At 36.9% G+C, this 17835-nt stretch overlaps 1 protein-coding gene across 2 annotated transcripts; it reads left to right on the forward strand.

Moving 5' to 3' along the window:
* The first annotated feature begins 1786 nt into the window (after positions 1–1786).
* On the forward strand, positions 1787–16228 carry LOC100820189 (8-amino-7-oxononanoate synthase). 2 transcript variants are annotated; one of them, XM_003522833.5, is made up of 11 exons: positions 1787–2367; positions 3263–3405; positions 3522–3629; positions 4566–4804; positions 4910–4951; positions 12839–12926; positions 13220–13353; positions 13470–13558; positions 14786–14936; positions 15150–15218; positions 15599–16228. In XM_003522833.5, the coding sequence occupies exons 1-11, from the start codon at positions 2124–2126 to the stop codon at positions 15723–15725; spliced, it is 1434 nt and encodes a 477-aa protein (XP_003522881.1). In that variant the 5' UTR covers positions 1787–2123; the 3' UTR covers positions 15726–16228. The 2 variants fall into 2 exon arrangements, with proteins under 2 accessions (XP_003522881.1, XP_006578419.1); XM_006578356.4 differs by having other exon boundaries at positions 15136–15218; positions 15599–15657.
* The last annotated feature ends 1607 nt before the right edge of the window (positions 16229–17835 follow it).

Consider the following 17835-nt stretch of genomic DNA (forward strand, 5'->3'; position numbering starts at 1 on the left):
GAGCATTCTCGCAAAACAGAGTGACCCTGACTGGTTACCTTATGATTTTACTTAGTGAGAGTGACCTAACATACCCATTGTGTGGTGTGTCTTGTTATGTACTCTTAAGCATCCCAGTGTGATTTTTCACTAACATGGTACCACATTGCATATAGGCTTGAGTCTTAGTATAATTATTGCATAACGCTTGCTAATTGTTTATTATGAAATCGATGAGTGTTATTACGTCTTAATCCGAGTGTGTGATTCATGTGTAATGTGATTGGTGATTGCAAAATGAATTTTAAATGTTAAAGTGGCGAAGTGACTTGGATTGTATTAAGTTTAACTATGTTATAAATACTTCCATAATTTATTTTGATTACGCCTTTGTTTATTTGTATTTTTTTTAGAAATGTGATAACTCACTCCCTGTGTGCTATTTGTGTTTGTATCCTGCGATGATCTTGAACTTTGTGTTCGTGAGAGCAAATGACTAGGTGGATGACTTTAAAGAACCTCATGCTAGAAGGCGCTGGAACACAATGCTCTGATAGGTAGTGTCATTGGGACATATGTTTCTATATTAATTGCATGAAGTCTTGGACGACCTTGTTTTTGAGCCGAGATGATTTTATTATTTATTATGACACATTCAATTATGATGTTAGAAAAATGAATGTGAACCTTTGACCCTTTTTAAATGCTTTTATTTAAATGTGTTTTAAAAACTTTTAATTAATTATGCATTCTTATTCCTTTTATTATTAGTACATATATGTGTGGGGTAGAGGGTGTCACATCGCGACTTAGTTAGGACAGTGCGAATCCGAAAATGAAATCGAACATGTGCAATGCATTACCCATATGCACAATAGCAATTAGCAGGAGATATAATAAATGAAAAGTGAGGGAAATTCAGATTTTGGGTTAACGTAGAAGAGAAATCAAAATTTTTAACAACGGATTCAAATGAAAGCTTTAGACTGGTATCCCCTAAGAGGAACCATATTCGAAGAACTCACCGATTGATAGAGGCAGTGGCAGGAGGCGGGTAACGACGACTAACGAGTAGTGACCGACGAAGAACGACAACGAGAGAGAGAGAGAGAGAGAGAGAGAGAGAGAGAGAGAGAGAGAGAGAGAGAGAGAGAGAGAGAGAGAGAGAGAGTGAGAGATCAATGTGAAGGAAAGGGATCAACGATGGAGGACGAAGATCACTTTGAGATTTCTCCGACAGATGGGACGAGCAAAGAGTAGCAAGGGCAGGAGAGAAAGGCCAAAGAGAGAGAGAGCAATTTTAAGATTCGAGAGAAATCAATGTGAAAGGGTGTTTAAAACTAAGAGCATCTTTAATGGTAAATCTTAAATTGAGATCTTATATCACTTTTTGATGGATCCTAGAGTGCTACGAAAAATCTCTCAAAATCTGTTCCATTTTTTTCTTTAGTGATAAATCTCATTTTGAAATCTTAGACAATTTTTTATAGGTCCCACATAGATCTCATTTTTAAATATTTTATTTAATTATTTATTAAATTAAATAGTTTATCTCCTCCCCCGCAAGGTTCACTGCCTCAAGTTTCCTTTTTTCTTTTTTTTTCAATGCTCACCCTCACTTTTTTTTTCTTTTCCTCCCTCTTTCATCTTCTTCCTTTTTTTTTTCTTTTTCTACCGTGCCACTCCCTCCCCCTCCACCTTTTAAAACTGTTTTTAATTTATCATGTTTAATTAACTAATAGTGGGATGAATCTCATACATTGATTTTTTATAATATATCCAACGGTAACAAATAGTGGTTCACCAATGAAGCACTTGCAAGTTGCAACTTGTTCACCTTCTTGACGGTAGAATCCAATCCACCTAAATTTAACGACAAAAATGAGGAAGGAAGTTGAAAGTTATGTTGGCAGTTAGCACAATAAAAGGTAAGAGGTTGACGTAGAAAACTAGCACACGTGAGCTGCTGCTGACATGAAAAGTTAACACTAACAGCACCCAGCAACAGCCCCAAACCAGAATCAAAAGCCAAACTAACCAACCAACTAATCTGCATTCATTTCATACACCCTCCCTTTCTCATTCCTCTGTGCTAGCATACCAATTACCACAGACACTACCCAATTCTGTTGTGTGCGCCAACCATGGAGACGCCAAGTGCATGCTGGGACAAGTGGGTCGGAGAGGCACTCGCGACCCTTCACTCTCTCAAAGTCCTTCGATCTGTCAGACCCATTTGCCTCCGCAATAGCCAGCCTCTCCAATTCGGGGTGGACGATGGTGCGTTCCAAGTGTTCGATGAAATGCAGCAATGGGACCGGTCTTCTGTCGAAGTGGAAATTGCTGAAACCACGTTTAGTAGATGGATGCACGACACCCCAAGTTCTGGTACCCTTTATTCTTCGGCCATGTTTGGCTTAAAAAAGTTATTAATGTACCTGTTTTTTATGATTTCGCTAATAACTATAGGTAAGTTAGAGTCAAGAGTAATTCATCAAAGTGGAATTGAAGTTACACCCTCAATTTATTTCTTAAAATTTTAAAAATATTTAAGGTCCTAAAATTATTAAAGAACAATCGTTTTACTCATAAAATTGTATGAACAAAGACTAAAATGACTGATATTTACCAACAAGTCTCTCATCCAGTTGGGTTCAAGTCTTGTGAATGGGAAAAATGTTGTTAGGAGGGGAGATCTCACTAAAGGTGGGCAACCAGATTCTTCGGCGGAGATTAGTCATAAACAAAATTGGTGGATACTCCGCATCAATGTCATGGTGACAAAATGAAATGACTGATATTTCATAATTTTAAGGACTGAAATCACATTTTTGTAATTTTAGAAGCTAATTTGAATGCACGCTCTTAATTTCAATGTCACGTTAGTCATATTTTATTTTCTAATTTAAACATTATAATTAAAATAAAAAAGATATAGTAATCATACCAGAAAAAATATAGAGTAGATATTATATGCACAACAGTTAAAAGTGTTTTTATATTATCATTCAATCACAAACTATCATATATGATAAATTTTCTTAATTTTATAATAATTATATCTTAAAAATCATATCAACAATGTTTCCTGGTTAGTTGATAAGCTAAATTTTTCTTATACTGACAATGCATAGAAATTAAACTCAAAAAAGTATTTCTTCAACTAAAGGAACCGTAGAATCCACTACATTTTGTTTTTCTGTAGAAACGTGAGTATATTGAACATGTGTTTTGTTCTGATTACCGACAATAATAATGAAACTCTTTTGTTGGTGGTGAGTAGGTGATGAGATTGTTTGTAGTGCAGCTGTTGGTGGTGATGAAGCAGGGGCATCTTATGAGAAGTTTAAAAAATTAATTTTGTTTTCTGGGAATGATTATCTTGGTCTGAGTTCCCATCCAACTATTGGAAAGGCTGCTGCAAAGGTGTGCTTGTGAATTTTGAATTGTTCTCTTTCTTCTTACTGAGCTTTAGTGAATCTTTTCTTCTACTGTTTTCTTTGCTTGAGCTCATTGCTATAGTGTTCATTGTTGTGAATCAGGCTGCCCAAGAACATGGTATGGGACCAAGAGGTTCTGCTCTTATTTGTGGATATACCAATTATCATAGGCTATTGGAGTCGAGCCTGGCAGATTTGAAAAAGAAAGAGGTAACAACTGGCTTGCTAGAACTATTTAAACTGTTCCGGTTTGGCTATCAGTTATTCTTTGTAGCCTAACCAGAGAATAATTAATTGATGGCTATGATCAAACTTGAGAATCTAGAATCATATGCCATTGTTTAGTATAATTGAATACTGTGAAATGGTGCTCACTCCACAATTTGATGCATACTTAATGTGAGTTGTAATTGCTCTTTTGTCCTAGTTTGAACATTGCTTGATCTTTGTGATTATTAATGAAGACTATAGGGTGCGTTTAGAAGGGCTTATTGACAATTCATTTGGGCTTATTATGACATAAGCACTTGTATAAGGAGAGCTTCTTATGTTGTATTCATAAGCTGTCTTCAGTTTATTTCAGTAAACTATCTAGGATAGCTTATGAAAATAACTTTTATGAAAAAACAGTTTAATCCTATTTTTTCTTCGTTGATAGAAACAAACTTATGCATAAGCACTTAATTAACTTGTTTACCCAAATGCACCCAAAGAGGTTATTGAGGTGATATATTTTATAGATCTACAAAAGCTTGATTACACCAGTAGTGTTTGGAAAGTTGTTATTATTTTGTCCATGTCCCAGAATATGTTTAGTATTTTTTAAGGAATTAGTACTTGATATGGCCTACCCAAGCTTAAAATAATAATAACAATATTTGCTTTTATTTTTTGTCATTTTTACTTATTTATGAATATGGTTTCAGTGACCATGATTGAATCTACTTATGAGTTGCCAAGTATAAAATTAATCCCATTGAATCAATTATATTTTCTGGTCACCTTCTTCTGATTCTTAGGAGCTAATGATTACATTCTTCCAGACCCACCTATTGTCTAATGAATTGAAGAAAGGACCCAAATATGATAATAAATATGGATTATGTGAAATGCTGACTCATTTTTGGTTTAAAATCCATTCTATAGGATTGCCTTCTTTGTCCCACAGGGTTTGCTGCTAATATGGCCTTGATGACAGCAATAGGAAGTATCGGTACTCTCTTAGCTGGGAATAGAATACCTTCAGAGGATGAAAAGATTGCTGTCTTTTCTGATGCATTAAATCATGCATCAATAATTGATGGCATTCGTCTTGCTGAGCGGCAAAAAAGTGTAAAGGTGTATGTGTATAGACATTGTGACGTGTCCCACCTCAATATGCTATTGTAGGTTTTACCTTTTCCTGAAATCTGCATATTCACCTCTTTTTCCCTTCTGATCCAGTCACTCAATGTGTTGACACTTGACATTGTCATTTATGATTTTAACAGATCTAATTGCAGAATGAGGAAGAAAGTTGTGGTGACTGACAGGTTAGTCATTCTGCTAGTAGGAAAACATATATTTTTCAAGGTTTAAAACAACTAGTGTTATATTCTGGGAGGAGTTTGGAAGGATGCAGTGTCTATTATACATCTCTGGACTCTGGCCAGATTTATCACTTTCATGCTGTCATTGAGACCACTGATCATGCAATTGTGCTCTGCATTTCTTTTCAGTCTTCACCCCCCTGCTCTGCCCTGTGTGTTTGGGAGAAATAACCCAAAAACCGTTCTAAAACTCTAACATGTTGTGATACTGTTATTTGTTGTGAAGTGTTCTTGTGTTTTTTTGAAACATTTATGAAATCATATTTGGTCATCTGTTGCTATTGATAGTTGAGTGCTAGGAACACACTCTCTAACACACTCCTTCAAACACACTCTCGGTTAAAATTGATTGAAAACTACAAAATCAGGAGAAACATTAAATATGAACATGGTTGAGAGAGATGAGAGAGAGAGAGAGAGAGGTAGAGAGAGACACAGAGAGAGAGGTAGAGAGACACAGAGAGAGAGAGCGAGGGCGCGAGAGACTGCCTAGGAGCGAAAGAGAGAGAGCGAGTGACAGAACTCGAGGGAAGGAGAGATGGAGCGAAAACAGAAGAACACCAACTGGGTCTTCATGGAGACGACGGAGCCTGGATCGAAAGGAAAATCTGCATGGTGGGCAACGAATCAATGTCCAGGGACGGGTGAATACTCTTGCTGATGAAGATAACTGGACTACGGTGGTTACTAGAAGATCAAAGAAGGCCACAAAGAAACAACCAATAACGGGAAGACAAACAAAGAACATGGAATCAGGGGGACAATCTAAACATTACAGCCTTAACTGGAGGAACAATGCTGATATCACTTCCTTCTATTTCACTCATTTCCCTGAAGAAGTTAACGAAGAGCTGCTATGGGGCTTTTTAAAAAGTGGGGCGGCGTTCGTGAAGTTTATATTGCTAAAAGGCTCAACAAGGAAGGCAGGAGATATGGCTTCGTGCGGTTTAAGGGAGTATCGGACGTAAAAGGCTTGGAGGTGAGACTGGATAACATCTTCATCAATGACTGTAAATTGTTCGTCAACCTACCCAGGTTCGAGAGGCCAGCACTGAAAAAAGACTTGCAGCAGAAGAGTTCCAATGGGAGGAAGTCTCTTGATGGACCCAATAAGCATTGTGGGGCAACTACTGGCCCTATGAGGAGATCATACGCGGACGTAACGACTAATGGGGCGTATACAGGAGGCGCAAAGAGAGAGGAGGCAACAATAACAACTATTCTGATCAACTCAGAAGAAGACAGAGGGTACTGGTGTAAGGATGCCTGGGTCGGCAAGTTAAAGAAGGTGATGGAGGTGGGGACCTTAGAGGATCGTATAGCCTGGGAGTTAGGGTACAACACACGCATGAAGTTCCTCGGAGATGATATGGTTCTTCTTCCTGGGATGCCTGATCACAAAGCCCAGCACATCATTCGTTCGGAGATGGAATCCGGAAGTTCCCTCTTCTACTCTCTAGAGAAGTGGACGCCGGACTGCAGGCCCAACAACAGGGTTATTTGGCTTCAGGTGTGGGGATTCCCGATTCAGGTGTGGGAACTGGACCACCTCAGAAAAGCTGTAGCAAATATCGGCGACGTCATCGAGCTAGATGATGACACAGAAGACAAATATCGACTGGACCGGGCTAGGCTGTTGGTGCGGACACCTCTTCCGCCGGCGATAAGGACAGAGGTTCGCGTTCGTGTGGGGGACCTAGAGTATCGGGTATGGATTGTGGAAGAGATGGGGCCCGAAGTCGGGTTGACCCGGAAAGCAAACTCGCTGTCTGAGGGATGGTCGGAGGAGATTCTATCGGACGACGTTGGTGACGTTGACGACGCCATAGACGACGGCGACACTAGCTCGTCCTTCTCGCAGGAGATGTACCACCAGAAACGGTCATCGGCTGATACCCAAGAGGTAGAGGGAGGGACCGCTGGGTGCCGATATACGATCAGACCTTTGGGTAAAACCCAGGTGGACGTTACTTACCATGCAATGTCAAACCTTGATGACGAAGGTGTACAGGACCCCTGTTGCGGTAAGCTCGACCTTGGAGATAGCCATACGGGACCTGAGAAGGAAGCAGCAAACACAAAAGAGGAAATACTGCAAGCACGAGGGCAGAATAATCATCTATCGGGAAGTATTTTGAATGCTGGAACAGGATCACCAGCTAACCAGAGCTATATTGGGGGAGAAGAGGTCCACGTAATGCAACTCCACTCTCCTCTAACATTGGGACAGACCCATCAAGGTGCTGGGCTAAGTTATAATAAAGGCCCAAATATGATATATGAGGGGTGCAGTAAGCAGGATATTTACCCTGTAGTTCTGTCGGGTGTACATCTAGACCAGAGTAAAAAAACTGGTGGGCCAAGCAACACCATAGGCCCAACTTCGAAAGCTGAGGGGTGCAACCAGCAGAATTCACTACCTGTACCCCAACCCTCTAAAGAAACCCCAGATAAGTATTCTAAAGTCTATTTTAGACAGAAACACTCCCTCAAAAAAGCTCGTCCTATGCAGATTGAAGGAAATTACCCTCAGCTTCAAGAAGGAGAAGCTGCTTCAGTAATTCAAAATGACAACCAGGACAGGGCTAATAATCAGAATAATGTGGAAGCAAAAAAGAGACTAAAAAGCATTATTGAGTGTAGTGCTGAGGTGTTGGAAGAGGCTCAACACTTATGGCATCTTGGAGAAAACATAGGCATGGAGGTACCCACAACTAATTCAGATATTCTTCAAAGCTATGCCTCTATGGAGTGCAGAGACAGAAAAGAAGCAATGGAGCTGGGGAACAGGAAATCTTTTAAATGAATATCCTGTCATATAACATTAGAGGGCTGGGTAGAGGTATTAAGTGGGCCTCTATAAGGAGTTTGGTTGGGAAACATAAGATAGACCTTCTATGCTTGCAAGAAACTAAGAGGGACTTTCTGGATAAGGCAGTGTGCCAGGCTTTGTGGGGCCATTCAGATTTCGATTGGGGGTGGTTCCCTGCAGTGAATACAGCAGGGGGGCTGTTGTGTGTCTGGAACAACACCAACTTTCAGGTTGAGGTCAAAATTTCTGAAAGAGGATTCATCATGCTGGAGGGGGTTTGGTTGGCAGAAATGCAGAGAGTAGTGGTGGCCAACATATATGCTCCGTGTGAGATAGAAAGCAAGAGACAACTATGGCAGATGTTACTCTCAAGGAAAAACCAGTCCCAGGTTCAGCCTTGGTGCCTTGTAGGAGACTTTAACTGCATTAGACACCCAGCTGAAAGAATGGGAAGCAGTCATTACAATTCAGATGTGAATCTTATAGCTGAATTTAATGATTGGCTCGCTCAAATGGAAGTTGATGATATTCCCTGTGTGGGGAAGCCTTTTACTTGGGTTAGGCCTAATGGATCTTGCAAGAGTAAGCTAGATAGAGTGTTAGTCTCTGATGATTGGGTATCTAAATGGCCTGATAGTTCCCAATAGTTCCCAATTCAACCTTGAAAGGAGTTATTCAGATCATTGCCCTATTCTCATGAATTCTAAACACACTGATTGGGGCCCTAAGCCTTTTAGGGTCTTTGATGCTTCGCTGTCTAATAAGGATTACACTAAGGTGGTCAGGGATTGCTGGACTGCAAATCAGCCTTTGGGTTGGGGGGGTTATGCTTTAAAATGCAAACTTCAGAATCTCAAGCATAGGCTAAAAATCTGGAGCAGGGATAACTGTGGTGATTCGGGCAGCAAGGTGAAGCAAACACAGAAAAATCTGAATGATTTAGAGAATTCTCTAACAGCTAATCCCTCTGATCAGCAAATCCAAGAGCTCAAGAGGACTCAGGCTGACCTATGGGAGCAGTCCTTTATTCACGAATCAATAGTGAGACAGAAGTCTAGGAGTAAGTGGATTAAAGAGGGTGATGCCAACACCTCTTATTTTCACAAAATCATAAATTTTAGCAGAAGAAGGAATGCCTTGAGAGGGCTGCACATTGAGGGTAGATGGGTAGACAATCCTGCTGTGGTTAAGGCTGCAATTCTCCAGCACTTCCAAGGTAGATTTGCAGAACCTTCCTTGAACAGACCTAATCTGGATGGGGTGGCCTTTAATGTTTTATCCACTATCCAGCGTGATATGATGGTGGAACCTTTCAAAAAGGAGGAGATTTTCAGTGCAGTGTGGGCTTGTGGGAGTGACAAAAGCCCGGGGCTCGATGGACTTAATTTTAGGTTCATAAAGTTCTTCTGGAATGAGCTGAAGCCTGAGTTTCTAAGGTTCTTTTCAGAATTTTATGAGAATGCAGTATTTCCTAAGGGCCTTAACTCATCATTCATCGCCCTCATTCCCAAGATCAAGGATCCCCAACTTATTAGTGACTTCAGGCCTATATCCCTCATTGGCTGCGTTTACAAAATCATTGCTAAAGTCCTATCAAATAGGCTTGGTAAGGTCATGAACCACTTAGTAGATGAAAGGCAACTAGCTTTTGTCAAGGGCAGACAGCTGTTACATAGAGTTTTGATTGCAAATGAGGTTGTTGAGGAGGCTAGGAGATCTAAGAAGCCATGTTTGGTTTTCAAGGTGGACTTTGAAAAAGCGTATGATTCTGTGTCTTGGCATTTCCTCTTCTATATGATGAGACGGATGGGGTTTCATGAAAGGTGGATTGGCTGGATAAAGGGCTGCCTCTCATCAGCATCCATTTCTATTTTAGTGAATGGAAGCCCAACTGAAGAATTTAAGCCTCAAAGAGGCTTGAGACAAGGAGATCCCTTGGCCCCACTCTTGTTTGATCTGGTTGCTGAAGGTATGACAGGTATGATGAGGGAAGCTGTGTCCAAAAATTGCTATCACAGCTTTATGGTAGGTAAGAAAAGGGTTCCAGTCAACATCCTCCAATTTGCTGATGACACCATATTCTTTGGGGAACCCACTATGGATAATGTTACAGCTATTAAGGCTATTCTCAGAAGCTTTGAGATGGTTTCTGGCCTTAGAGTTAATTTTGCTAAGAGCCAATTTGGTGCAATTGGCCAATCTGAGGAGTGGTGTAGTCTTGCTGCTGATTTCTTGTGGTCCCCTGCAGTTCCCATTCATATTCTTAGGGATGCCTATAGGTGTTAACCCTAGAAGGAAGGTGGTGTGGGAGCCTCTAATCAGAAAATTTGAGGCCAAACTGAACAAATGGAACCAGAGAAGTATATCTATGGCTGGCAGAATTACTTTAATTAATGCTGTCTTGACAGCTTTGCCTCTGTTCTATATGTCCTTTTCTAGGGCCCCTGCAGCAATCATTAAGAGACTCACTGCTATTCAAAGACAATTTCTTTGGGGTGGAAATTTAGAAGGAAAAAAGATAGCTTGGGTTGCATGGAATCAAGTGTGTGCTCCTAAAGAAAAGGGAGGGTTGGGTGTCAAAGATATCAAGGCTTTTAACAGAGCTCTCCTTATCAAGTGGAAGTGGTTGATGTTTCAGCAACAAGATCATCTATGGAGCAGAATTCTTACTTCAAAGTACAGGGGTTGGAGAGGCTTGGAAGAGGGCCCTCCTAAGCAGATTTTCTCCTCTTGGTGGTCTGATTTAAGATCTATTACTCAGCACAGCAGCATGGATGATGTCAATAAGCATTTTCGCTGGAATTTGGGCAGTGGTGATCAAATCCTATTTTGGGAAGACTCTTGGGTGGGAGAAGGAATTGTTCTTAAAGATAAATACCCAGATTTATATCAGGTATCATCCCAAAAATTAAAGACAGTGGCAAGCATGGGGATCTTTGGGGAATCTGGTTGGGAGTGGCAATTTTCTTGGAGAAGATGTCTATTTGACAGTGAACTGGGGGGTGTTTCAGCTTTTATTGACCAAACTGCAGTAATAACCACTAATGCAGCCTTGAGGGACTCTTGGGTGTGGGGAGCTGAGCCAAGTGGGATTTTTTCTACAAACTCTGCTTATAATTGTATCAAAGCTGACCAGTTACCTTCTCAGCCTATTACTGGCTTTCGACAGCTATGGGAAATCAAAATCCCCCCTACAGCCCTAGCTTTTGCTTGGAGACTTCTCTGGGATAGGCTTCCTTCTAAGGAAAACCTAATTAGGAGGCAGATTGTCCTTCAAAATGACCTCTGCCCCTTCTGCCAAAGTCAAGTTGAATCTGCATCCCACCTTTTTTTCTCTTGTCATAAAATAATGCCTTTGTGGTGGGAATTTAATTCCTGGGTCAAGGAAGATAGAGCTCTGCACAGCAACCCTATGGAGAACTTTCTTCAACACTGCTCCTTGGCTGCCTCGAGGAACTCCAATAGAAGGAGGAAGGTCTGGTGGATAGCAGCTACAAGATCCATTTGGAACCTCAGAAATGACATGATTTTTAATAATCAGCCTTTCGTCATTTCCAAATTGGTGGATAACTCGATCTTTCTCACTTGGTCATGGCTGAGGGGGTGGGAAAAGGACTTCAATGTTCCTTTCCATCAATGGTCTTCAAATATGTCTATGTCTTTTACCTAGTCTGTGATTTGTAGGGTTGGGCACTGTTATTTTTGATGGCCTTTCATTTGCTGTTTATGTACTTGTCTTTTAGGAGATACTTTATCATATCTTCCTTGTAGTACCTCTGGTACTATTATTATCATATATATAATATTATCTTTGGCCGTTCAAAAAAAAAAATATGCATATATTTCCTCAATCCTCACACAGCCTAAACAATATTTGCATGTTGTGGAATTTACTGAAAAAATTTGTCCTACTTTTATTCCTGAACTGTCTTTGGGGTTGACAAATTTTTAGAAGTATATTTAGCAAATAATTTGTTTATTGTTTATACACTTCTCTTTGATTTTTCTTCGAATTTTCTTTATATGCTTGTCATTGACGGCAATTAGTTAATAATGATTAATGGAGATAGATCTTTTTGAAAATATCTTTCATTAGAAGGGTAACTTTTATTTTATATTATTAGATTTTCAAAAGAATTTGTTTAAAAAGTCATGAGGGGTTGATCCATGATAATTCTTCTGGGTAAACTTTCAATATTGAGGGAGTAAAGCACTTGTTAATTACTTGCTGATCTCTCTCTTTTCTCACTCTTGGACACACGCACACAGAGGTCAGGATTGTGGAATGTGAACGCTGTAATACTTGATCTTACCACAGTTAGTAAGTTCTCATGACATACGAGATTCACTAATCTTTTTTGATACATGAAGGGCCCAAAGGGCTGAGATTCACTAGTCTACAGTTCAATTTTATGATCTATTTTATGTAAGTGGAACAACAATTAGCTATTTTATAATGCAGTTGACAGTTTCTTGTATTTCCTGATGTAAATATGATATTTGTATATCTAGTTTCACTTTCCCCTAGAAGTTTACTTACTTTCCCATAAAAGAGACAGTGCATAACAAGCATGCATTCTGCATAGTGTACATAAAGAGTTTAGAAGAGTAAATCCATTGTGAATAATTATGCCTTATTTAAATTAGTTACTCATAAGTAGTGATTTTGAGCAATTTAATCGTTGTTTTAACTGCAAGAATGAAAAGAAGGGAGGCATATCACTATATTTATTTCTACCTAGAAGATATAGTGAAGCAATGCCGATTATTCAATTGCCTTGTTGACAAATTCCAATGTGTCATCATTCTCAAAGCATTTGTATTTGGTTTTACTGAGTATTTCATCATTCACCGTAACATACATCCTCGCTGCTAATGAGAGGCATAATTGGTCCATTTGGAAATATTTTCAATAGCTAGACCTTATAATTGGTCATTTGGTTTCTTTATATTTCTGATGACAATGAACTTTGCTTATAATTTTCCTTGTGAATTATAGTTCATCTTATTTTTTGCAGCTTGTTTAGCATGGATGGAGACTATGCACCTATGGTTGAGTTAGCGGACCTTCGCAAGAAGCATGGCTTTTTGTTAGTCATTGATGATGTAAAACCTTTTTTTTTCTTTGTAAAGACAATTTATTATATGCTATTGTGTACATGGTTCTGAGCTTATGAACCTTGGACTAAGGTTAATACTTACAAAGAGCTTACAATAATAATAATTGGAAATCTATAGCATAACATTATTGTTCCTAGATAGAAATCACTTACTCCCTCTACCGTATATTGTCTTCCTGATTGAATATTTATGTGATACAAGAAAAATGTGGCTTCTCCTTGCTAGAAAGTCTTATGCATCTATAAACTATCAAATTAATAATCTGGTGTATATCGCAGGCTCATGGAACATTTGTTTGTGGCAAAAATGGTGGTGGTGTAGCCGAGGAGTTCAACTGTGAGAAGGATGTGGACATATGCATTGGTACACTAAGTAAAGCTGCTGGTTGTCATGGAGGATTTATAGCATGCAGGTAACTATTTGAGTGCAATTGCTCCTGAAATTAGTTTCTGCACAACATTGCACAAAACATATTATGTTTCACAAATAATTTACCAATGATTTTTGCTATTCTATGGATTCTTATAGCAAAAAGTGGAAACTATTAATACAGTCAAGAGGTCGTTCGTTTATATTTTCAACTGCTGCACCTGTTCCAGTTGCTGCTGCTGCTCATGGTAAGCTCCCATATTCTACCTGAATTAATATACACTTTATGCATTTGTTATTAATTCATTTCTAAGTATTTACTACTTGCCCTGGCCCTTCATATTTATTAAGTTGAAAAGTGTTAGCAGCACACTTTCGAACACACTCTTTTAAGTTTTACACTGTTTATGATTAGCTAAAATTTATTGGAAACTATAAAATCATGAGTGGGGATTCATTAAATAAGGAGTGAGACACACAATTTTGTGATTTTCAATGATTCTTGACTAATAATAAATAATGTTTTTAAAAGAGTATGTTAAAGAGCACATTGCATTTCTCTTATCAAATTATTTGTAAATGGTGTAGTCTTGTCATTTGTGATAGGTTTCTTATCTTTCATTATCACCTCTAACATCATGGTATATAGGGCAGGAAATGAGTCGAGTTGAGCTAAGCTTAGTTCAACCCAACTCGATTCGATATTATTTAGCTCAGCTCGAAACTTGATTCAAGCTTGACATGAACCTTATTTTCATCTAGAACTCGACTTGGATCAAGCTCACGAACAATTTGATTTAAGTCGTTAGCTCGAATCACATGAACCAAGAGTCAAATTTTTTAAATCCTATACATTTCAAATTTTCAATTTATTAGTAGATTTTAGATAAAATGATTGTTTAATTTTTTTAAGAAGGAAAAATTTTACGTATTCTATTAGTTTTGTAAGGTCACAAGGTATGACAATAAAAAATTTAATTATAACCAAAGTTTGCATAAATAAAAACTACCCCACCCTGCATGCATAAAATAATAGAAAATTCAATCAATTATATAAATTTAATATATATATATCGAGCCAATTTAAGAACCAAACAAGTCAAATCATACGCAACTCAAGTTTAGCTCATTTATTTAACGAGCTCAATTTTTACTACAAGTTCAGCTCATTTGGTTCATGAACCAAGTTCAACGAGCTGATTATCAAATTAAGTTTTGAACTATTTTCTAGTTGGTTTGGTTCATTGTCACCCCTAATCGTATAATTTAGGGTGATCTAGATGATAGTTAGTAATTTCAATCTGATGCTAAGGAAGAATTGTTTGATATACCCATGGTTAAATTGATCTTCTTGTTCCTTTCTTGGAATATTTGTTCAGAGACTAAATATATATTATCATTTCTTTTGCTATTGCTTAGCTCCCCTTGTCTTGTGGGAATCACTTATTTGTTAAAAGCATGACGCGATTTTTCAGCTGCGGTTAAAGTGGCAAAACATGAGACATGGCGTAGAGAGGCTATTTGGAACCGGGTGAAAGACTTTCATTTGCTTACTGGAATCCCTGTTACAAGTCCCATTATTTCCCTAATAGTAGGCACTGAAGACAAAGCACTTCAAGCAAGCCGGTAAATTTCCCTCCCTTGATAAACTCCTATATTCTATTCTTTCCATGTATTTAGGTTTTTCATTCTTCTTGTATCACTCAACTTTCTCTTCCATGCATGTTTGGGAAAGATTATGAGATTATCATTTTTTTTCTACAATAAGCTGAACCTCAGCTTCACAAGCTGATCATGAAGGCATTTTAACACTAAGCATTTTCAGCCTTTCTGGAACAGGCATTTATTGCAATCTGGCTTCCACGTGACAGCGATCAGACCACCTACTGTGCCTCCTAACTCATGCAGGTTTATATCTCTTTATATGATTACGAGTAAACCTCTAAATTAGTCATCCAGATTGTATGTGTTGGAAGTTTTAGTTCCGAGATTTTAAAAAACTTCCCTCAGACCCTAACTTTACGAAAAATCCTTCATTCTAGTAATTTTTAGTGTCATTTTGCAATTTGCACCAAGAAATATTAAAACGAATGGTGTTTTGCAATATCAGAGACTAACTGAGTTTTTAAAATCTCAAGACTAAATTGCCTGATTCATTATTTCGAGGACTAATTTGGAGATTTACTCTTACGTTATATTTGCTTTAATTACAATCTAAAATTTGAAATTCGTTTACCTTTATTTGATTATATGTTGTTGCTATGTGTACTTCTGTTGTTTACTTTTAGGCTGCGAGTGGCCCTAAGTGCAGTCCATACTAGGGAAGATCTGGAAAACCTTGCAGCTGCACTCTCACGTTGCATCAATTTCCAAGATACCCGCATATATGACTCCAATGCCTATGCAAGACTGTAGCTAGCTCTTGATTCTTTCTGGATGAATTGAATCATCAATGATTTTGTGACTATACAGGAAATAAGTACACCCTTAGTTCCTCGTTAGCAAGTTCAAGTCATTTACATTCCGAATAGAGTGGTAGCTTATTCCCTCATGTTATATCAAAATGACAAGCTATTTTGTCGACATCTAGATAAATATTGTTAAATTACTTAAACATTGATATGTGCATGTATTTAATTTTGATAAACTTTTAGTGTAAGCTCTCTCTTTTTAAACTACCATTTAGCCTTGCATCATTAATTATTCAATGAGTGTATCATGAATACCACTAGTATTGTAAGAGTAACTTCTTTTGTTTTCTTGTGTCAGCATGTGATTTCAAGACAGTGTAGAAAACTATACACATGTGGTGTGCTTGGGGGAGCTTTTCAGCTTTCCAAACACAGTTGTCTTGTAAATTGGATTTTGCCTTATTTTTGGGTGTTTGGTTGTGATAAATGAAAAATATTCAATATGTATATTTTTTCTTTCATGTCATTTTTATCTCATTTTTTTTCTCATTTTTTTTATCCATCATGTAATCTATCCCTTTTTCTCTTCTTTTTATTTTTTTTTCTTATCTTTATCCTATTTTCACCCTAATTCACTCCATAATAGGGGTGGATGATTATCACTACATAATAGGGGTGGATAAATCCACGAAACATGTCTTTAATACAAAAAAATTCGCTGTGTACAATGGTTACGTTAAAATTAGAATTTATGACCTCATACATATTATTCAATCTTTTCATCACTAGATCAATCTCAATGAGTTGTCTTAAAAAAAAAACCGTGTAAGTAAGAAATCATAGTTTTCATATTAAGCTAAAATGTTATACTAGGTTTTATCACAAGTTTATTTTTGAGATAAAAGTTTAATAGCACAAATTATTTTCACTTCAAAATTAGTTTTAATTAAAATTAATTTTATAAAATCAAGATTATAAAAACTTGGGTTTACAAATGCTCACTAAAATATAGTAACATTAATATAAAGAGGTTACTAACAGTGTAAAATAATTTTATAATATCAACTAATCACATGTCACAATTGATATAACTTTTAAAATTATTATCATAAAAGTAAAAAAAATAAAATTATCATACATGATAGATTGTAATTGAATGATGGTATAAAATGATTTTATGTTGTTAATGTATAACCTATTTGCTCTTAATATAAATTGATAAGTCATCTTTAGGTTAGCATTTAATAAAATTAAGATTTAAATATGTTTTGATCCCTACTAAATACCCAACTTTTGTGTTTGCTTTCTAATAAATTTTTATTTTACATTGAGTCTTTAATAAAATAACACTTATTTTTTATACTTGATATTTTATTTTAGTCATTGATAAATTAAAAAAAATTGTGTTTATTTCCTAATAAATTAGTCATTTTTGGTTTAGTCTGTATTAATAATAAATGAAAAATATTTATCATGGAGTAAATATAAAATTTGTTAATTTATTAGGAGCTAAAAATAAGTGTTAAGGACCAAAAATAAAATTGTTATTTTATTATAGACTCATCACAAAACAAAAATTTATTAGGAAACAAATACAAAATCAAATATTTATTAGGAATAAAAATATATTTAATTCTAAAATTATTTTTTCTATCAGGCCGATGCCAATGTTGCACTGCACCTCTATGTCTTGGCATGACGGTGGCTTGAAAATAACCTTATCATAGCCCACAAGAGGGGGCCAAATATGAACCTAAAGAAAGTTTATGTAATGATTAAACTTATAACTATTCGAATGTAAAACAGAAATTAAAGTTTGTACAATAGAATGCAATATAATTATAGGAAATCAATCAATCATCGAAGTAGCAAGTTGTTTGTTGCGTTGCACCAAAGAATTTTCTAGGAAATATATAAAGTGAAGGATCTAATTATTTTAAGAGTATTTATTTTAGAGTTATTTTTTTATCTTTATTATTATTTTTTTAAGATTTAATGATTAACATTAATTATTTATTATCATCATTAAATCTTAAGATCATAAATGATTAATATATATTACGCAGGGACTATTCTTGATAAAATAAAAAATAAAAAAAAGACAAATTCTTTTA

Source organism: Glycine max, chromosome 4 (genome assembly GCF_000004515.6).
Source record: "Glycine max cultivar Williams 82 chromosome 4, Glycine_max_v4.0, whole genome shotgun sequence".
NCBI classification, from domain to species: domain Eukaryota; kingdom Viridiplantae; phylum Streptophyta; class Magnoliopsida; order Fabales; family Fabaceae; genus Glycine; species Glycine max.

What these genes read in the sequence shown, in the direction of transcription:
- LOC100820189 (XM_003522833.5), top strand. Translation starts at nt 2,124, where the DNA reads ATGGAGACGCCAAGTGCATGCTGGGACAAGTGGGTCGGAGAGGCACTC. An exon ending in TCCCACCTCAATATGCTATT is followed by an intron (nt 4,805 to 4,909) that starts GTAGGTTTTACC and finishes TGATTTTAACAG; the next exon opens with ATCTAATTGCAGAATGAGGA. An exon ending in GTGCCTCCTAACTCATGCAG is followed by an intron (nt 15,219 to 15,598) that starts GTTTATATCTCT and finishes GTTTACTTTTAG; the next exon opens with GCTGCGAGTGGCCCTAAGTG.